Below are 21422 nucleotides of genomic sequence, written 5' to 3'. Positions count from 1 at the left end.
CATCCCAGAATAGGTAAGGCTGGCATAAATGCGACGTTTTGGCTAGTGTTCATTCTAATACCATTTACCCCACCTTTTCTTATTATTTGAGCGTCCAATAAAAATTGAGCGACAGAAGCAGTTACGCCCACAGTCAATCAGATACGCCTAATGCATATGGTTGTATCCACGGATTGGCTGTTGTAGCTGTCAATCACGTTGCTCCGTACACCTTACACTTAGGACGACATTTTTTATGTTTTTTTTTTTAAAAAAATCGAGACGTGTAACCTGGCAGTTAGATATACAAGATAACGACACGATAACGAAATATGATCTATCGCTGACGCGTTTACTTATATATATATATATATATATAGATGCACACACAAAAACGCAGTGTTTGCGCGTGCATTTTGCAGGAGCGAGAAGAAAGGAGGCAGGCTGGAGTTGAGTTACAGTACTAGAGAACTCTAAAGCTAGCGCTGCATGTATAGTCTAACCTGAATGGAATTACATTTGAAGACGCGTTAAACGCATATTTTCAGTTTGTTTATACTGTTCTTTTATATCAGGTGCGTATGGTGGTGCATGTGCAGAATACTGTAAATGTGGCCTTGCTGGGGGTGTCTGGTGTAACGCTAACGTTCAAATAGGCTATTAGTGCTTTGTTGCTAATGGTAATAGATTTGTTTACATGCCCAAATCCGGGTTGGCTTTGTGTGTTCGTTGCTGTGTGTTCAGGAGAAATCGGTATCGCGTTGTTGAACTGAATCTAGCACACGGCTGTTGCTCCACGCATGCTACTTTAGCGAGGTTATAGCTAACACACCGCTGAACGGTGCTTCCAGAAGTGTATTTATCACACGAGCATGACGGCAGAGATGGCCGTAACCGAATAAAAATGCGTTATTGAGTGCTGTAGGATCAGGCGGAAGACGGAAAGCTGATGGCTGTGTGCCGTTAGCTCCCAGTAGCTCTCATAGGCCACGTCGCCTGTGTGTGTGTGTTGATGTGTTTGATCTACTGACAGTGGCGTTGCATGAATGCAAACAAGGAAAAGCCAGAAGTCGCCAACTGTGCGGAAGGGACTCTGAGGAATCGTCAAAGTAGTTGTGCCACCAACTTCAGGACACCTCAAGGTTGCTGTAAGCCGAATGGGGAAGAACGTATCTATTTAGATAACTTGACAGAGCAGTGACCACATCACTCGTATTTTATCGCTCACACAAAGCCAGAGACCGTAATCTGGGCGCCTGTTCGATTACGCGATGATTGGCTTCGGCGCGAATCGACGTGGAGGTCGCCTCCCTTCCTTTATCCTGATCGTGTTATTGGTAATTATTGTCATTTTGTCGTTTAACTACTGGAGCGTGTCCACTAAGCACGGGCGGCTGCTGGACGAGCTGGCCGAGGTGCAGACTCAGGTGAAGCGCACGGACGCGGCGCGCTCTCGCCTGGAGAAGAGAAACTCCGAGTTGATGATGCAGGTGGACACGCACCGGAAACAAATCGATCAGAAGGACGGAGACTACAGCGCACTGGAGAACAAACTGCAGGCCAGGGATGCGCTGGTCAAATCTTGTACCGATGAAAAGGTGGGTGAGGAAAAAAAGAACACGAGGGGTTTCTTTACATATAACAAGTTATACATCTCACTGATGTGCTGTACCGATTTTTTTTTTTTTTTTGTCTGCCACTGTCATGCATGCCTTGTATATCCCTGCAAATGATTGAACTGTTCCTCCTGGGCACTTCTGACAAAGCTGGTGTAGATCAGGGGTTTCAAACTTTACAGACCAGAAACATCCCACCCAAACTCTGAGCCAACACAGACACCCACAGTATTAAAGGCTAGATTAGTGACAACTTTCATTTAAAACATTGACATTATTACATAGTAGTGATTGATATATTTATAAGTTTTTTTAGCATCGTCTTAGCCAACTTACTAATGTATAATCCACAATCTTTCACATATTTTTAGTTAATTTAATTAAAAAAATTATAAAACGCAGACAAGGTTGGGCGATATATCGCATGCGATTGTCACGCGCATTTCGTCAGCAAAGCCGGTTCCCTGATTGCCACTAAATCGCCATCACCTGCTTTCAAATGGAGCGCCATTTAATAGACAGACCCTGCGTTCCATTCGGAAGGGCTCATCCCTATGCCCTAATCCCTTCAGAGGGTTTACCCTCCGGAGTGAGAGCTTCGAAGGGATGAAGGGTGTAGGGGTTAAAAAAACTGTTCTTTTGGAACGCACTTCAGCGTCATCTTAACGAGACAATCAAGGATGATAAATTTTGCAAGCTGCGCCTTTTGTTGACCATAATAATGTACCAAATCTAACTCGTATAAATATTACAGTAGTACAGAAAAATATTATACATACCTTTATAGTTAAAATCGAACTCCTAACCTCCTGTACCCATTCTGTGACGTCAAACAACTTCCCTGTGCAAAGGATCATGGGAGCCCGAAGTGTCCATCAGTTGTTCCCTTCGAAATCCTTCATTCCGAAGGGCCCTTTGAAGTGGCCAGTTTTGAGCACTTTGGTTTGGAACAACCCTTCAATATGGCGGCCATGATTATTTTCACTCCGAAGTGCCCTTCGGAGGGCGATATATCCCGTTTGGACGCACCGAGAGCCGTAGTTCACTGACAATCCACGCAATATCGCGTTCATTATCGAAGGCGATTCATCTACAATTAACAATAACTTAACAATTCCATAAACATGTTTGTTTTGCAAATACATGAAGTGTTGACCATTATTTGAGCCAATGTCATTATGGTGGACTGACCATTAAAAAAAATAACCAAAAAAAAACAAAAACCATCAGTCAGCCACTGTTATACAGTAGGCCTATTCAGCAGATCATATGTTGCAGATGCTTTGGAAATGAAATAGCGTTTTATGTGTTTATCTTCTCCATGGATAGATGGTTGGAAACCATGGAAGTCTCTCTATTATGATCAGTGCACATCCTGAATGTTTGATTGCTTAGCCCTTTGTTCAAGTCTTTTTATGGTGTTACATGGTTAATGCAAACAGGTTTTATAGGTGATTGTGTTCTGTGCAACATGCAATGCCTTGCATTGTTTTGTGAATATACTATTTCACAGAAACATTTCCTTATTACAGGAAGAATAGTATTACTAGATTTTTTTTTCCTGTTAGCTTTTTGCATACAGTACAGTCCAAAAGTTTGGAACCACTAAGATTTTTAATGTTTTTAAAAGAAGTTTCGTCTGCTCACCAAGGCTACATTTATTTAATTAAAAATACAGTAAAAACAGTAATATTGTGAAATATTATTACAATTTAAAATAACTGTACTATTTGAATATATTCCACAAAGTAAGTTATTCCTGTGATGGCAAAGCTGAATTTTCAGTATCATTACTCCAGTCTTCAGTGTCACATGATCCTTCAGAAATCATTCTAATATGCTGATCTGCTGCTCAAGAAACATTTATTGTTTACAATTGTACAAAATATTTGTGTACAATATTTTTTTTCAGGATTATTTGATGAATAGAAAGTTCAAAAGAACAGTGTTTATCTGAAATCTAATCTTTTGTAACATTATAAATGTCTTTACTGCCACTTTTTAATGCATCCTTGCTGAATAAAAGTATTCATTTCTTTTCAAAAAAATAAAAATAAAAATTCTTACTGACCCCAAACTTTTGAACGGTAGTGTATAATGCTACAGAAGCTTTGTATTTCAGATAAATGCTGTTCTTTTGAACTTTCTATTCATCAAGGAATCCTGAGGGAAAAAAAAGTACACAACTGTTTTCAACATTGAAAATAATCATAAATGTATATTGAGCAGCAAATCAGCATATTAGAATGATTTCTGAAGGATCATGTGACACTGAAGACTGGAGTAATGATACTGAAAATTCAGCTTTGCCATCACAGGAATAAATTACTTTGTCAAATATATGTAAATAATACACAGTTATTTTGAATTGTAACAATATTTCACAATATTACTGTTTTTACTGTATTTTTAATTAAATAAATGTAGCCTTGGTGAGCAGATGAAACTTCTTTTAAAAACATTAAAAATCTTAGTGGTTCCAAACTCTTGGATTGTACTGTACATACACCGTGGATTTAAAAGCAGATAACATAGTGTTTATCAAGAAGTAGGCAATTTGCTGAAATTAATGGTAGGCCTACCTGTTTAACTGGTTGTGTTTGCAGATAATGCAGTTTTCCCTCTGTGTGACTTCTGTGACGTGTTCAGTCAGCAGGTTGCGTGACTGACAGAAGCACTGACAGTTGCTGTGCTGGTGTACTTCCAATGAAATGGGAGCTTATGCAGGGTTCTGATGTTCACAAAAAATACTATGTCTACATATCTTTTTAAATTGTAAAGTGAAACGAATATCTTAAAATCATGGAAATTTCAATGTTGAACATATTATATGTAAATATCCCCCTCACCATTAACATCAATATAGTAAAAATGCGAGCTGACAGGACAGAGAGCATCCTGCCATCTTGCTCTTTATGGTTTCTAGCCTTAGGCTTCCCTGTGGTTGTGTGACGCAGCTGAGAGCTCATGGTCGGGGCCCATCTGTGTGCCCAGGGCTGTGAGAGCCCCCCACGCTCCTTCATGTCTCAGGGTCTTCCCACACAGCCCTCTGTCTCTCTCTTTGTTTTTGATATTATATCAACATAATTGTAGGGAGACTGTCATTACTAGGGATGGAAGTCAATAGCTATTCATGATTGATTATATTCTTGATAACATTTAGGGAGAATATGTATTAATAATTTAAATGGCATGCATTGCATTTATTGCCTTATAGCACTCCTATTCACTTCCCATTGTCATTATGGTTTACAGTAAATAGACTAATCATCTTGGTTATTGTGTAAGGAGGGGATGTGGAAGATGTCACAGTTGCAGAAGTTAGATTTTGAAATGCATTTCTGCTTTTGTTTTGTCTACCTGGGAAGAGGAATGGGACATATGAGCATTGCTGTGCATTTAGATGCTCTTTACCTTTATAGATTTATTCCGTGCTGCAGCAAATGTTTGGTCATATTGCTTGCGCAGGCCCCTTTACAGATTATTACCCTTTCACATTCATTGCATACAGCAGTACTTGTAAAATGCGTCCACATTTTAGGAGGCACCCATCCAAATAAGGGAAATTTAAGCGCTTAAAAAATGGCATCAAATGCGCAATATGTGTCTCCTTTTCTGGCATGGTAGGGAGAATCAGGGGAGTCATAAGCTGGCAGGGAGTAAAGAATAATGAATACAGACAAAGATAGTCAAAGGTCTTTCTTTATACTAATGAAAGCTTGTTGTTTAATCAGACCGCTATATATTATTATATTATATTATATTTTATATTATATTATATTATATTATAGAAATATTAATGTTCACAGCATTAAAGTAAATCATATATGAGTTGTTATTATATACATGTCCAAGTAACAAAATAATGTATTCGGTTTACTATGTAATGAGACATGAACAAAACCAGCAACTGAATTCAGCTAGTGGATTGACTTAATAAAGCTGCCATCTCTTCAATAGCTATCAATTTATTCTACTCATTTTAATAAACTAAAGTTACATTGTTATTTTCCTCAGCTGGTCATGGCAACACTTACGCTTGCATCTAAAATCATGTCTAACTTAATACCTTTTCACTGTGTCATTTGGCATGGGATTAGGAATAGGACCTGTTCCCTGATGGGAATGCTAAAGCTGTCATCCTGTTCCCTATTCTGTTTATCAAAGGTGGAGAACCAGTGTGTCAATATGCACACACAGGCACACCTATTCTATTGTTTTCTTGTTCACTTGTGCTATGTGGTCTGTCCAAAGAGGAAGCTAACCATTAGCATTGGCATTTATCTCAATGGCAGTTGCTTGGATGACGTGTGAACCTAGGAGCATGCAACTTGTAAGGCCACAGCAAGCAAGGAAGAAGTCGTTTAAAATAAATTGTGCGCTGGTAAAATGTATACATCTGAATTCATATGTTGCTTGGAAATAAAAATGATCTGAATTTATTAGAGCAGCATGATTATGGATAAATTGAGATCATAATTCTCCCACAATTCTGAACAGACAACTAAACAAAATAACACAATTTACTAGACAAAATATTAATTGCTGCAGTTGGTTTAAAAATGTTTAATCAATTTGAATCCTTTTTTTTTTTTTTTTTTTTTTGTTTGTTTTGGATGAACGACTCAATGACTCACTCATAAAGACTTGTTTCATTACTAGATGAATCAGCATTTTTGAACAAATTCTTTTGAATGAATGATTCAGTGACATTTATTTATTTTTTTTAACAATCACTTGTCGCCATCTAGTAGCATAACAATGTTATTAGTAATCTTTATAAACTCCTATAAACTTTTATCCCGGTTCTCCTGTGAAAATTTGAATAATTGCAACAGAAATACCAATACTGTGTGGTTGAAAAGACAGCTGCTTTTTCTGGGTCAGTGGCAGCGTCAACACAGATTTGAATGTTCCAGTATGATTTCACTAAAGGTTTAATAGATACAGGCAAATCCTTGTCATTTAGGAATAAGATCATGTGTGTGTTTGAATCGAGATCGCAGTCTTTTAATCTTAGAATATGTGGTTACTGTTGAATGTCAATGAAGAAGCAGGCCTTTAGTCTCTGAACAGTACCAACCCCATTATGAATGATCAGTGCCTTTGGCTCTGCAGGTTGTTTATGGTGGAAAAAGATCAGCCATATTTTTGAATTATTAATAATTCTAGTAAATATTTTATTATATAATGTGCAAATAATTGATATCTCAGTTATGCAGTTTGTTGTGATGCTTGTGGGCTTACTGGAGCTGACATGCAAATGACCGCAAAACAGAACACACCCGTTTTTGAGGGTGCCTCCCACAGGTTTGAAATATACTTGCGGTGGTAGCCGGGTGAAAAATCCTCCTATTACCCATGGCACAAAAAATGGTCTACTACATGTGACAAACAAATGTGTGATTTTTAACAGTATTTTTATTTATTGAAATTAATTTGAATTACATAGCATACTATTACATTTAATTACATACTAATATTATGCATTATTATGCATTGTAAATTATGCAAAATTACAGCATTTAAATGGTTCTCCTTTTCCTATGTTCTCCTTGCTTTCATATAGTGTCTCTCTCATTGAATGGGACACAGTAAAAATTATATAATGAATATCTATGTGTCAAATAATGTTCTTAGTCTTTTCTTCCTGTGGGGGAGACAACAATAATTTACTATGAATTAAATGGAAATCAAATTAAATACAATTTATTATGTAACCAAAATAATAATAAATTGTATTAAATTTGATTTCCATTTAATTAAATTAAATACAATTTATTATTATTTTGGTTACATAATAAATTGTATTTAATTTGATTTAAATAAAATAAAATTAAATACAATTTATTATGTAACCAAAATAATAATAAATTTAATTTAATTTAATTAAATGGAAATCAAATTAAATGTCATTTTGGTTACATAATAAATTGTATTTAATTTGATTTAAATAAAATAAAATTAAATACAATTTATTATGTAACCAAAATAATAATAAATTTAATTTAATTTAATTAAATGGAAATCAAATTAAATACAATTTATTATGTAACCAAAATGACAATAATGCCCAAAAGAAAAAAAATTAGCATGTTACTTTTAATTATAAACAAGCCCGAAATACACCAGGACTCTTATTTTGAAATGTATGTACTATTGCAGGCTGATCCTTCAGATTCTTACAACCGTATAAAACATTTTATATAAAGGCCATGAAGTAGACATTGTAATAATTCATCAACTTGAGTTCATTTGCAATTGCTTGGCATAATTCTGCACTTTTCATTGATTGAAAATAACATTGAAGCAGTCTGAAGCGTCCCCCTTGTGACTTTGCAAAATGCAACGCCTGTAGGAAAGTAAACAGTTCTGATGCACACACAACGAGCAGGTACGAAACGACTAGTTAATTGATCGCGGATGGTTTCATTATCTTGGGCGGATATAAGAGTATAAGAGGATAAAAATATTAAAAGCAAAAATGTGTCTCCAAATATACTTGGGCGGCCGTTAATATACCTGGGCAGCCTGCCCAAGTAAAGTCTATGTGTGGGAAGCACTATGTTACATTTAGTTGTCAGTTTGCAAACTGTATAATTGACTATTGTGAAACGGCAGTTTATTCATTTGTCACATCAAAATACCACAATGCAATATTGCCAAAGTAAAAATAGGTGTAACATCGAATGGTTACAGAAAATGTTTAACCCCATCAGTCATTTGGGTGGTATGTTGATCACTATCAGCATGCTGAAATGTTTACTTTGCATCTTCTTCTTAAAGTCGAAATGAAATAAAATGGAATCTGTTTATTTGAATACATCATGTTCCTGGTGTAATTGTGTACTGTACATATTAATTCAAATAGCCTAGGGGAGAAAAAAAAAACTCTCCTTCAAGTACCTGGCTACATCCTGGTACTGTATGTAACAGCCACTTCATATTGACTTTAGTTTTAGGTCTTGCTCGTTATGAATGAAGTGGCTGTTGCACTTTATCAAATGTTTTAAAAGAGCCATGCAGAAGCACTTGAAGTGTCTGTGTCCCTCTCTTACCTGCTGACAAGAGGGGTGCTGAGCTCGTCTTTTTTCTCCTACGGGGTGACTGACATTGATGCTTTAATTACTGGTGCCTTTCCTGTGTGTGATTCTTCAAGTCAGGCAACTGATCATCCCAATAGTGAAATCAGCAGTAGCAGTGTGCTACTGGTTAGTGTATGGTTAGGGGTCTATTTAAGGGCTCAAGGACTGACTTTTGCCGTTAGCTTCCAGTTGGTAAATGCCAGTCCAGTATCTGCCACTGAGATGAACAGATTTCAGGTATTACTGACCTGTTTGGCTCCATTGTGTCTGAGAGAAACTGCAAGAATTGCTCCAAGCCCTTGTTTCCTCTTTAGGTGTAGAAAAATTATAGATGGAGGCGTGGGTTTGAAACAAACACAAAATGGAAGCTCTTAACTGTTGAAACTGTCTCCCTCACATTTAACAAATCGATATTGATTAGATGAAGCGCCAGTATAAAATCTATAGGATAAGCATGCATAGGCATTCATCTGACCCTTCAGCAGTGTTGGTGAGTACTGCATACACACAGTGCAGCAGACTGCTATTTTGCTGTCTTTCTGTCTGCTGTTCTGCTGGTAGCAGTAGCTCAAGGCTTATCGGGCCTCTTTAATAGCACACTGCTCAGCCCTTATGTCTGCTGCCCTTGCAGCTTAATTTGCTGTGCTGACTATCATCTTCTGCTTTGAGCCGGGGCTCTGCTCTCAGTAAACTCATGCTATGACTATGTCCATCTTGATCACAGTTCCCTCTGAGCTTCCACTTCTCAATCCCACCACAAAATCATAGCCGCCTCTCTTACAGCAGTAAAGCTCAGGAAATTGAATTCTCTTACTGTGGCTCATTGAAAGGGAATCTGACAACAACACTGGTTGGGTGATAACACAGGCAATACTTAAGAATGTGTGGTATAGTTGGCAGCTTCACACAGTTTCTCATGAGGATGGTTTTATTTCTGAATGCAGAAACTGATCTCAAAAGGTGGTGGTTAATTAAAGGTCCGATACAATGGCGTTCTAAAATCTATATATATAAAAAGAAAGATCTATGTACTTTTGAGATTTCTGTTCATCAAAAAATACTGAAAATGTGTTTTCCAAATCAATGTTTCTTGTTGCACCAAATCAGCATATTGGAATGATTTCTGAAGGACCATCTGACTCTGGTAATGATGCCATACCAATACAGGAATAAATTAGATTTTAAAACATAATTTCCTGTTGGAAATGGATATTTCACAGTATTACTGTTAATTCTGTAAAATACGTGCAGCCTTGGTGAGCATAAGAAACTTTCAAAATCATTAAAAAAAAACTTACTGACCCAAAGCTTTTGAATGGTACTGTGTAAAGTTTAGATTTAGAGATTATTCAACCATAGCTTCAAATGTGAGTTGTTGACTCTGGATATAATAATTAAACCTTGATCTATAGCACCTCAAAGATTTGAGTAGTTGACATTTTAAGCATAGAAATAGAAGAAAAGTGATTTTTGTGTTGTTTTTCCAGGCTAAGCATAACTGCATGGGTCATTATTAAAAGGATTTCTAAAAAGATGTTTCGTATATTACTCTGTTGCTGTCTTCACTCATTTTTTGTGTTTTTCAGAATAAGCTGCAGAATGATGTCAGTGCCCAAATGTCAGAGATTCACAGACTCAAGGGTAAGAAGTGCACACGAGGGTACTATTTCCCAGTATCGCCTCTGTCAATGGAAGAGGATTGTTGTGGGTTATGCAAGTACAGCACTATTTTTGTACATTTTGTTGTACAGTTATGTTGTTCCTTCCTACTTCACACTGATGTAAACCAATCGTGGTATTCTGTTGTCTGATATTTTTCAGATTGTGGTGTGTTTGGCTGCTGATCTAATTGGACATGCAGTCAGTCATGTTTGTCTAAATGTTTGTGTGTACATTTACAGAACAAGTAAAGGAGTTGAGACAGGAGGTCATCCGACAGGAAGACCAGCTGAGGGAAGTGCGGAAAAACAGCACCAATATGGAGAAGAAGCTAGAATATGAGAGGTGAATACAAGCACTGGTGGACTTTCCCAGACCCAAAGAAGGGGTCTTGTTTTCTGTGCACTTCCGTTCCTACATTTGTTAATGGTTAAGATGTTCGACTAGTTGATCATGTATAATATATATATATATATATGTATTGTGCATTGCAGCTTGCAGTGTGGCAGACAAATAACCGAGCTAAAGGCAGAATATGAGGAGAGCAAAAAAAAAGTGGAAGAAGAGGTAGCAAAACTCAGACAGGTACGCTGTGAATGATTTGAATACAGGCAGTGTAATCTCTAGCTTGTCTTAACTCACCAATTGTATTTTGCATCAAAGGGTTGATTCACCCAAAAATTCTGTACTTACCCTCATATCTTTCCAAACCCGTAAGACTTTCGCTCATCTTTGAAACACAAATGAAGATCTGTCTGACTCCTGAACCTCATTGGTTCTCACGCGTCAAGGAAACATGTGTGAGCTTCCATTAACCACAACTGATGTGTGAGTTGATGAATGTTTATATGTGAATAAAAGCCTAAATTCGATCTGTGATCATGTAAAGTGATTGTGTTTCTTAAGAAAATTTGGACTAAACTGCTCAGTGTCAGTTGTGTAGCTGTCTATGCAGGGACAGAAAGCTCTCAGATTTCATCAAAAAGATCTTAATTTGTGTTCCAAAGATGAACAAAATTCTTATGGGTTTGGAATGACATGTGAGTAATTCATGACAGAATTTTCATTTTAAGTAAAACTATCTCTTTAAAATAAAAACTTTCTCATTTCAGAGTTTATTAGAGAATCATAAAGCAGATACAGGGGATCGGCAGATGAAGGTGGATCTTGATCAGTCCATTAAAAGAAAAGAGGAGGACACTGCAGAGCGCCACACAGTGGCTGCACGACGAAATGATGGCCAAGTTCCTAAAGGTAGCAGAAAAAAAAACACAAGCAGACGTATATATACTATATTGCCAAAAGTATTGGGACACCCCTCCAAATCATTGAATTCAGGTGTTCCAATCACTTCCATGGCCACAGGTGTATAAAATCAAGCACCTAGGCATGCAGACCGCTTCTACAAACATTTGTGAAAGAACGGGTCACTCTCAGGAGTCAGTGAATTCAGGCGTGGTACCGTGATAGGTTGCCATCTGTGCAATAAGTCCATTCGTGAAATTTCCTCACTACTAAATCTACCACGGTCAACTGTTAGTGGTATCATAACAAAGTGGAAGCAATTGGGAACAACAGCTACTCAGCCACGAAGTACTGATGGACGAGTCTGCGTTTGGCTGTTGCCAGGAGAACGGTACTTGCCTGACTGCATTGTGCCAAGTGTAAAGTTTGGTGGAGGGGGATTATGGTGTGGGGTTGTTTTTCAGGGCTTGGGCTTGGCCCCTTAGTTCCACTGAAAGGAACTCTTAATGCTTCAGCATGCAAAACATTTTAGACAATTTCATGCTCCCAACTTTGTGGGAACAGTTTGGGGATGGCCCCTTCCCGTTTCAACATGTCTGCGCACCAGTGAACAAAGCAAGGTCCATAAAGACATGGATGAGCGAGTTTGGTGTGGAGGAACTTGACTGACCTCAACCCGATAGAACACCTTTGGGATGAATTAGAGCGAGCCAGGCCTTCTCGCCAACATCACTGCCTGACCTCAGAAATGAGGTCTAGAAGAATGCTTCTAGAAGAATGGTCAAAAATTCCCATAAACACACTCCTAAACCTTGTGGAAAGCCTTCCTAGAAGAGTTGAAGCTGTTATAGCTGCAAAGGGTGGGCCAACTCCATATTAAACCCTATGGATTAAGAATGGGATGTCATTACAGTTTATGTGCATGTAAAGGCAGGAGCCCCAAAACATTTGGCGATATAGTGTACATTTCATAGTGTACAAAATCTTTTGACTGACAAGCCTCATTTTCTTGCTTTTTTCTATCACCACCACTCAAGATGATATGGTTAAACCTGGTAGCGATGCTGGCATGCCTGGCATTGAGGACAGTGAAGTGGGCAAGATAGAAGACGCACAGTTTGGTGAGTATCACAAAGTAAATTTCTAGATTTCATTAAACTACTGAAGTCATCTTTGTTCAGTGCTGATGAGTAACAGATTGAATAATCTCTACAGTGTGCTTAAAATAATAGTTCATGTCAGTTACTTCATTCAGAGATATGTTTTATGTTTCTCCAGCCTTAAAGAAGCCAGCCATTACACCACAGAAACACATGGAGCCTGCAGAGGCTGCCGCACTACTGAAGGAGGAGAGGGCAGGGTTTAACGCTGGAGCTGGTGCCAGACCAGGGGATGATTTGGCCCACGGGCAACCGCTGGACCGACCAGACTTACCCCATGATGAAAATCTGCGTTTGGGAAACCATGATGTCCCTGTGCAGCAGCAAGTTCCAAAACCAGTGGCTGACAAACCCATGCTGTTCGATGAGGATAATAAGGCAGGCATAAAGGCAGATGAGTTTGGGGAGCAGCGCAGACAGCTGGGAGGTGAGAGGTCATGTTTTATCAGTGCTTAACACTTTTCAATTGTTGGCTGTGTTAGAAATGTGATGTAGGACCCAAACATACACATAGTTACTATGCAGGCAGTAAGAATTACTGTACATGTATTCATCTTGAACTATCACAGTACGGACGTCGAGGTTTGGTGCATACAATCAAGATGACAAATACAGTCAGCCATAGGCAGTCCACACTCGAATTCAGAAGGGGGCGCGTTTGCTAAATGCCACAACGGGGAAAAAGAGCAGAAAAAACAGATGATCTATGCACCAACCCAAAACGAGTTCAGATGGCACGAATGAGCTTACTAGGCTGTGTTCCAGTTAGTTTTTTTTTAATGTCCTAACTTCCCTCAGTCTCGTTGACTTTGATGTACACTACCGCTCAAAAGTTTGGGATCGGTAAGATTTCTAATGTTTTCAAAAGAAGTTTTGTCTGCTCACCAAGACTTAATTTATTTAATTAAAAATACAGTAAAAACAGTAATATTGTGAAAAATATTACAATTTAAAATAACTTTTTCTATTTGAATATATTTTACAAAGTAATTTATTCTCGTGTTGGCAAAGCTGTATTTTCAGCATCGTTACTCCAGTCTTCAGTGTCACATGAAGAAATCATTCTAATATGATGATTAGTTCTTCAAGAAATATTTATTATCAATGTTGAAAACTGTTGTATACTTTTTTTTCAGGATTCTTTGAATAGAAAGTTCAAAAGAACAGCATTTATCTAAAATACAAAGCTTTTGTAACATTTTACACTACCTTTCAAAAGTTTGTGGTCAGTAAGAATTTTTATTTTTATTTTTTTGAAAAAAAATGAATACTTTTATTCAGCAAGGATGCATTAAATCAATCAAAAGTGGCAGTAAAGACATTTATAATGTTACAAAAGATTAGATTTCAGATAAACACTGTTCTTTTGAACTTTCTATTAATCAAAGAATCCTGAAAAAAAAAATATTGTACACAAATATTTTGTACAATTGTAAACAATAAATGTTTCTTGAGCAGCAAATTGACATATTAGAATGATTTCTGAAGGATCATGTGACACTGAAGACTCTAGTAATGATGCTGAAAATTCAGCTTTGCCAACACAATAATAAATTACATTTTAAAATATTTTCAAATAGAAAACAGTAATTTTAAATTGTAATAATATTTCACAATATTACTGTTTTTACTGTGTTTTTAATTAAGTAAATGCACCCTTGGTGAGCAGACGAAATTTCTTTTAAAAACATTAAAAATCTTACCGATCCCAAACTTTTGAGCGGTAGTGTACGTCATTGCTTAGGTTGCACGAGTGCTCACTACTGGCGGAACCCTTGCAATGGGCTGAATTGGAACGTCCTAAGCCTTTGATCACTCTGAGTCCGCTATGGAGTTCATTTATTATTTACATTTTTTTTTTTTTTTTTTCCCTCATGAAACTGTTTAATGCAGCATTCTATATGTACATAGGTGTGTTTGGGTTGTTTTAGATATTTAAAAAAAAAAAATTAATAAATAGTTGTTTGTGGTGGGGTAAATTAAACGTGATATGCAGTGACGTCACAATCGTGTTGCATTGTGGTATATTGAGCTGTCTAAAGTGTACATATGAAGTAGACTCGCTCCCTCTGTTAAAATCGAGAGAGCGAGGGTCTGTCCATATAAACTTCCCTCGTCCACTTCACAAATTGGAACGCAGGCGGCAGGGATTCCCCGAGGGGAAGTGCTTATGGAAGTTCGCAAGTGCGTGTCTAGAAGTGGAGTGGAATGTAGCCCTAGTAGCCTATACACAGTTTCAATTCATGTTTGTGATGCGCTCCACAAACTTCACAGAAAGGAAACCAGGACTTCAGAATTTATGTAGCACTTTACTACACTTAAAGCACAATCATATCAGGGGGTTTCCCCTCAACTACCACCAGTGTGCAGCATCCTCTTGGATGATGCGATGGCAGCCACACTACAACGGCACCAGGGCGCTCACCACACAGCAGCTATAGGTGGAGAGAAGAGAGTGATAGAGCCAATTCAAAGGATGGGGATTTTTAGGAAGCCATGATTGATAATGGTCAATGAAGGAAATTTGGCCAGGACACCGGGGTTTCACCTTTACTCTTTACGAGAAGTGCAATGGGATTTTTAATGACCACATTTTTTTTAGTCCATATACCTATAGGAAATTTAGGTTTAAATTTAGGGAGTAAATGAACAGTGCTTTCTTCCACTCTCATTTTCTGAACTGGGTAAGCCATGCTTTTTTTTTTTTTTAAAGTAGTAGAAATTCTGTGCTTTTGTTTGTGTGTGTTTACTGGGCCTTTTTTTCTTTCTTTTAACCTCTGTTGGGAGAAGCTGTCCTGTTTTCATCTTTCCTCTGTGAGCCATGTCATTAATTGAAGTTTATACTTTTTACTTTTACTATTTTTCACTTGGGAATAATGGAGATTAGAGGAATGCTGTCATGTAACATAATCCTTCCACTTACAGAAATGTACCTGTTTGATCTCAGCTGTTCTTTCTGTCCATTTTTGTAATTAGATGAAGGTTTGAAGGCAGAGGGAGTTGGACCTCGTCCTCCTCATAACCCAGCTCAGGTTCTTCCCAAACCCGTTGACCTACACAATGGCAGAGATCCTGTGCATGCTGACCCCCCACGTCACCGTCAGAGTGAGTATTAAACCATACAAGGGTGGGGATGGGTGCTATTTCTGAAGATGACAAGACAAAGCTTCAGCTATCCTCTTGTTACGTCATGATGTACCAAATACTGTTTCAGGATATAAGTCTTCACTCCGTTTTAATTGAGAATAAAGAGTAAAAACTCAATGTGCACTACAGTCTGTAGGCTTATGGCATCCCAGACACCATTATTTTAACAATTCAGAAATCTGAAATTTCAGTATGGAGATAAATGTAGAATGTAGGATCAGGATTTTTTAGTAATACAACAGCAAGCCATGAGTGTATATTAGCACCATTTGTTGTTTGCTTTTGGCATATGATAGAGAATTTGGACTCAGACTTAACAACCGGATACCGATCTTCTCAGATTCTCTGAAACTCAGTCTGCACTTTCATGTATGTTATCATTTGGTGGTTTCCATAAAGTTCCAGTGGGTTACCTTAAAAATAATGTTAGGGTTAGTAAGTAGTGATTTTCATTTTTGGGTGAACTATCTCTTCAAGACTTTGAAAGGGGGTTTGAAGCAGCAGAAACTGGCACCATTCAAGCCAGTTAAATCAAACCCTCTCAGGTAAGCAGAACCTGATTTTGCGGAGTTCAACATTTTTGTTGATCCTGGAACAACATTCAAATCAACCAATCAGATTTGTAACTTATGGGTACGGTTAGGTTTAGTGAAAAGAATAGGGTTAAGACAAAATTTTTAGACTGGAATGTTGTTCCAGGAACGCATCTAACTCAGCAAAATCAGGACGTGCCTCAGGTAACCAGGCAGAGCATATATGTGAGTGTGAAATACAGATTGTAAATCTGTACACACTACTGAATTTTGTGCATTTGTCAACATCTGGGCTTAAAGTCAAGCAGTAATGTTTGTGCCTGTAAATAGTCAGAGAAGATAGTAGATTGGGTTCTCTGCTGATTACTGCGCTGCCTGACTTTGCTTCCTTTGCTAAACTCCTCCACACCATGTACCCCATCCCACCCAGCCTTCCTTTCTTCTGTGTAAAGTCCTCTACCACCAGCTCCATTCCTCACTTGTCCTCTGAGGTTCTATTTTATTTGGGCCTAAATTATGACATATACCTTTTTTGGTCATTTTAACCTTAACTTTAAATGTAGTCTGATTGCCCTCTCTCTATTGTCGTAAATATGCTTCTGACCTGTTTCTGTACTTTCTTTTCCTTTTCCTTTAATGCTCTTGTTTCTCTGTCTTTTACCTCTTTCAAAATTTGCTTGTTCTTTTCTTTCTCCTTTCTTTCTTTCTTTCTTTCTTTCTTTCTTTCTTTCTTTCTTTCATTCTTTCTTTCCTGATGGGGCCCTTCTCTGCCTCTGCAGGCCGTTTCTTTGATGAAAATGAGTCCCCTGTAGATCCGCAACACGGCAATAAGCTAGCGGACTATAACGGGGATGATGGCAACGTAGGTGAGTATGAGGCGGACAAGCAGGCCGAGCTGGCCTACAATGAGGAAGAGGATGGTGATGGTGGGGAGGAAGACGTCCAAGGTGAGCCAGGGGGACTGCGACTGCTTTGCTATTCCGTCTCCTCTCCCCCTCCCTTGTGCTGTTGCTGTTCTGCTATATTAAGCTGCTGGTTCAGTCATCATGGGCTCACAGCATACTGAAGTACTGTCAGTTCATTTGGCGTAATGCTTGAAAGGCTTGTGTAAGGAGTCAGTCGCAGGGGAAGCCCTCACCTCAGTGTGCTGAGAGCATGTGTGGAAGAGAGAAAGATATGAGTGTGAGATCCTTAACCTTTCTGGACCATGTGGTTATGAGACTGAACCTTCTCTCCCAGCATGCCTTACTCGGCTCTTCCAGTCATTGTCTTTACTAATCAGCGTGCTAGTGTGTAGAGTTATTGTGTTGTCTGCATGTGAAAGCCATAATGCTGGGTTGAATCATTTTCACTAGGGTTTGGGGTTTTAAATAGTCTACTTTGAAATCGCTGTTAACTGTAGACCTACAGAGCTATCTTATTTCATCTTGCCAATTTTTCATCACTGCTTATCACTTCTGCCAATTATAAACCCTACATCTTTTAGGCCATGTTCACAATGCACAGTCTAGGGAGTGACAACTGCATGCAAGTGCAAGAATGAATTGTGTAAATTCTGTCTCGGTCTGCCATTGTCGATATTAGGGCTGCATCATATTTCAAAATGGCCAGTGTATTTGTGATAACTGAAAGAATTTAATACTGACGAAACTTCTACATTTCAGGTCAACACAGGTAGCGGAGAATAAACTGGGCATGCGATTGTTCCTTAGTGTGTGTGTGTGTGTGTGTGTGTGTGTGTGTGTGTGTGTGTGCGTGCATGTGTGTACACTCTGATAGCATAGGCCAGACAATTAGCAAGCCATCCTGATGCTCTTATAGCGAACTAGTGAAGTAAGCAAGCCATGTGAGGAAAGACAAGTTTCAGATGTTTTTGTTTACCTAGATGTTTTTGATGCTGTGAGATCCAGGCAGACGAACAACGATTATGTCAGAGATTAAATCTGAATAAGGAATAACACATTTTAGTAAAATGTAGCAAATAAATTTCAGGATAAGTAAATCTTAGTATTAATATCAAAAGTATTGTATCTAACAGATGAAGATTGTGAGGATCAGAGTATAGAGAAAGAAAGGCCCAAAAGAAGTAAGATATTTGCAGAATACAAGGAGAGGAAGAAGAGAAGGAGCAGCAGCAGCAGCAGAAGAACAAAATAAAAGCAAAGAATACATATGCAGGAAACTTACATCTTCCTAAACTTGTTTTGGTTTAATAATAAAAGTTTAAATAGACTTATCTATCATGTCATGGTTGGTGTAACAAATAGGTTGGCATGACCGGCCAAATAATACAGTTGCAAAGATGGATGAAAATAGATAGACAAGGTGTGGTCTTGACACCTTTTTAGAAGAAAGACAGCGAATGAAGTGTGAATTACTAATTCTGAGAAACATTATCACTCAGACAGTAGTTGGAATGTGTCCAATATAAAACACAAGTAACATGTCTATATATCTCTTAATCTTGCATGAACATTTGAGCACAACATACATACATACACACACACTTGGAGAATGCTACATATGAATATTAATCAAACAGAATAAGATCAATGTAACTAAGTTACATTGTAACAAAACCTTGTAACATTGTACAGAGTAACAGTAATGCATAATATAATTGAATATTTGATGAGGGTTAATATATTAAGTATGAATAATATGCATTCAAAGACAAAATTCATAAGGAACAAATCATAAATAATATGGTTTGGAAAAATATTAAATATCACAAACATTGACTTTGGATACACCAGTTTTCAGTTGTTGTTTTTTTATTGATATTAAAATTACTTCGATTTGATATAACTTATGTAAATGCTACAGTAAAACATTGCTGTTGACTTTCAGAAGTTGTCGTGAAACATGTTGGTTATCATTTTTGGCTTTTAAATGTATTTAAATTTAAGTTACATTTATTTTACACACTTGGAGCATTATTGTATTACACATCACATATCTTTCTTTAGTATTATGCAGCTCTAGTTGATATAGTGATAACCATGGAAACGTTTTGGCAGCTGTAAACAAGAAACATAGCCATTTTTGACAAAATATTACCAACTGACATGAAATTGTTCATAAACCAAAAAGATCAGGCAGTGACAACCACATTTATATATACAGTATATAAAAAATATGTATGGAACCAACTCTTTTTAAAAGCAACAAACACTGCCTCTTCTGGCACAGTCACTCCTGTATTCTGTATGGACAGTGAGTGAATCTTGTAAATTATTCTTTCACACATTTAAATGTGGTTGTCATTCCCAAAACTTTGCACTGTGTATGTGGCTTTGGTATCTTTCACTATTATTAGTTTGAATGTTTCTTTGAAAATTGGGTATATTTTCTTTAGCTGTGAAAGTTAAGGTAGTTAGTTAGTCAGCCTTTGTTGTGATTGTAATCACTGAATTGTAATTATTCCTGTTGTATCTTTCAGATGATGAAGACCGGGAGGCTCCAGGTGAAAGGGCTGTGGATTACGGAAAGCGACATCAAGCCATTGATGTGCTGTAGTCCCATCTCTCAAAAATCCCATACTTTGAGCTTTGGATGTTCTGACAATGAAGTAGCCAAGAGAGGAAAAAGAACTTTGGATTTTAGCAGCGATTTTGGTGTCATGTACGATTTGAGACGTTCAGACTATCCAAACTATTTCAGTGTCTTCAGAGAGGAACGAGTTTCAGCGGTTATGACTGAAATCAATGACTGCGGATGAGTTCTATTCAACTTCAATGCGACAAAGTGATTTCATGATCTTCTGCAAATGTTTGCTTGCACATGACGTGATCTGAGAGTATTGTTTTCTTTTCTTTGCCCCCATCTGTAGCACAGGTCTAACAGAATTGGGTTTTGGAATTATTATATTGTACAAATGTGTTTTTCTTTTTCTGGGGGGATAATAAAATACCTTCTCCAGACACTGGAGGACGCTACTGTGAATAGATATGGAAGTAATATTTCTCTGTTTGATTCACAAAGTGGAACATATTGATACTACTGGTGGAAGGCACCTCTAGACCACCAGTTGTGTTTTTTGCTAAAAAGCATAATCTCCCTTTATCTTTTTGGACAACTGTTGTTGAATTGAAGTGTAAATTATGGGAAGATGCAATTAAGTTGCTGTTCAACTTTAACCTTTTTCTGGTACAAAATGACAGATTAGCCAGACAATAATCTTTTTTTTTTTTTTTTACTACTCTGTTTCTGATTCTGAAGGAGTACTCAAAAGTGCACATTGAGTTTTGTAAGGACATTGTTGCATGCAAAAGGCAGCCTTTGTAAATCAGCCTGTAGATCATCAAGAAAATGGAAAAAAGCAATACTCAGTGCCACAGACTAAACTGACCACAGCTGTCGGCCTGCCTGCTTCCTTTCTTACTGGTAGCTGTAGATCAGCGGTCCCAAGCTCCATTCCTGGAGGGCCACAGCTCTGCACAGTTTTGCTCCAACTCTAATCAAACACACCTGATCCAGTTAATCAAGGTCTTCAGGATTACTAGAAACTTCCAAGCAGGTGTGAGTTGGAGCTGTGCAGAGCTGTGGCCCTCCAGGAATTGAGTTTGAGACCACTGCTGTAGATGTACAGTACATATAAGGAGGAATCTGTGACGAGGGATGCTGTAAAATTGCTAAACTCTCAAATGGAAATAATGATCATATACCTAACTGTTTGTGTTTGTTTCATAATCAAGCAAATTTGGTAGGGTTGGCATACTGAATGTACTCTTATAGCTTGTGATTGTTTTTGAGCTCTGTCACATGGGTGTTTGGGCTCTCTTACACAGCTGTGCAGTGCAATCCATTGATAACGATTAACAAAAGTCTTTATATTTAAAATAAACTGGTCCTGGTTTTGTAAAAAAAGTACAAATTCTATCACTGTGAAGTATAGAAAGTAGTAGCATCAAGAAGAGCACCCAGAAGTCTTCATTAATTTGTCCCAGGCTGCTTTACAAACAAATGACTACATTACTGTAACAATAAACGATTTCT

General features: G+C 37.8%; 1 protein-coding gene across 2 annotated transcripts; it reads left to right on the top strand.

Moving 5' to 3' along the window:
* Positions 1-217: 217 nt before the first annotated feature.
* On the top strand, positions 218-21421 carry golm2 (golgi membrane protein 2). Of its 2 annotated transcripts, XM_067399493.1 has the most exons (10): positions 218-1577; positions 10267-10321; positions 10582-10684; positions 10834-10924; positions 11452-11593; positions 12622-12705; positions 12863-13171; positions 15721-15849; positions 17204-17371; positions 19867-21421. In XM_067399493.1, exons 1-10 carry the CDS (start codon positions 1251-1253, stop codon positions 19941-19943), a joined length of 1485 nt encoding a protein of 494 aa, XP_067255594.1. In that variant the 5' UTR covers positions 218-1250; the 3' UTR covers positions 19944-21421. The 2 variants fall into 2 exon arrangements, with proteins under 2 accessions (XP_067255594.1, XP_067255595.1); XM_067399494.1 differs by lacking the exon at positions 17204-17371.
* The last annotated feature ends 1 nt before the right edge of the window (position 21422 follows it).

This window comes from Chanodichthys erythropterus, chromosome 11, assembly GCF_024489055.1.
Source record: "Chanodichthys erythropterus isolate Z2021 chromosome 11, ASM2448905v1, whole genome shotgun sequence".
In the NCBI taxonomy this organism is placed as follows: domain Eukaryota; kingdom Metazoa; phylum Chordata; class Actinopteri; order Cypriniformes; family Xenocyprididae; genus Chanodichthys; species Chanodichthys erythropterus.
This window is presented reverse-complemented; position numbering and strand designations above follow the sequence as displayed.

Bases quoted from the DNA above. Each gene is read 5' to 3' on its own strand.
- golm2 (XM_067399493.1), top strand. From the start codon at position 1,251: ATGATTGGCTTCGGCGCGAATCGACGTGGAGGTCGCCTCCCTTCCTTT. The intron at 11,594-12,621 runs GTAGCAGAAAAA...CCACCACTCAAG, and splicing joins TGATGGCCAAGTTCCTAAAG to ATGATATGGTTAAACCTGGT. The intron at 12,706-12,862 runs GTGAGTATCACA...ATGTTTCTCCAG, and splicing joins GATAGAAGACGCACAGTTTG to CCTTAAAGAAGCCAGCCATT.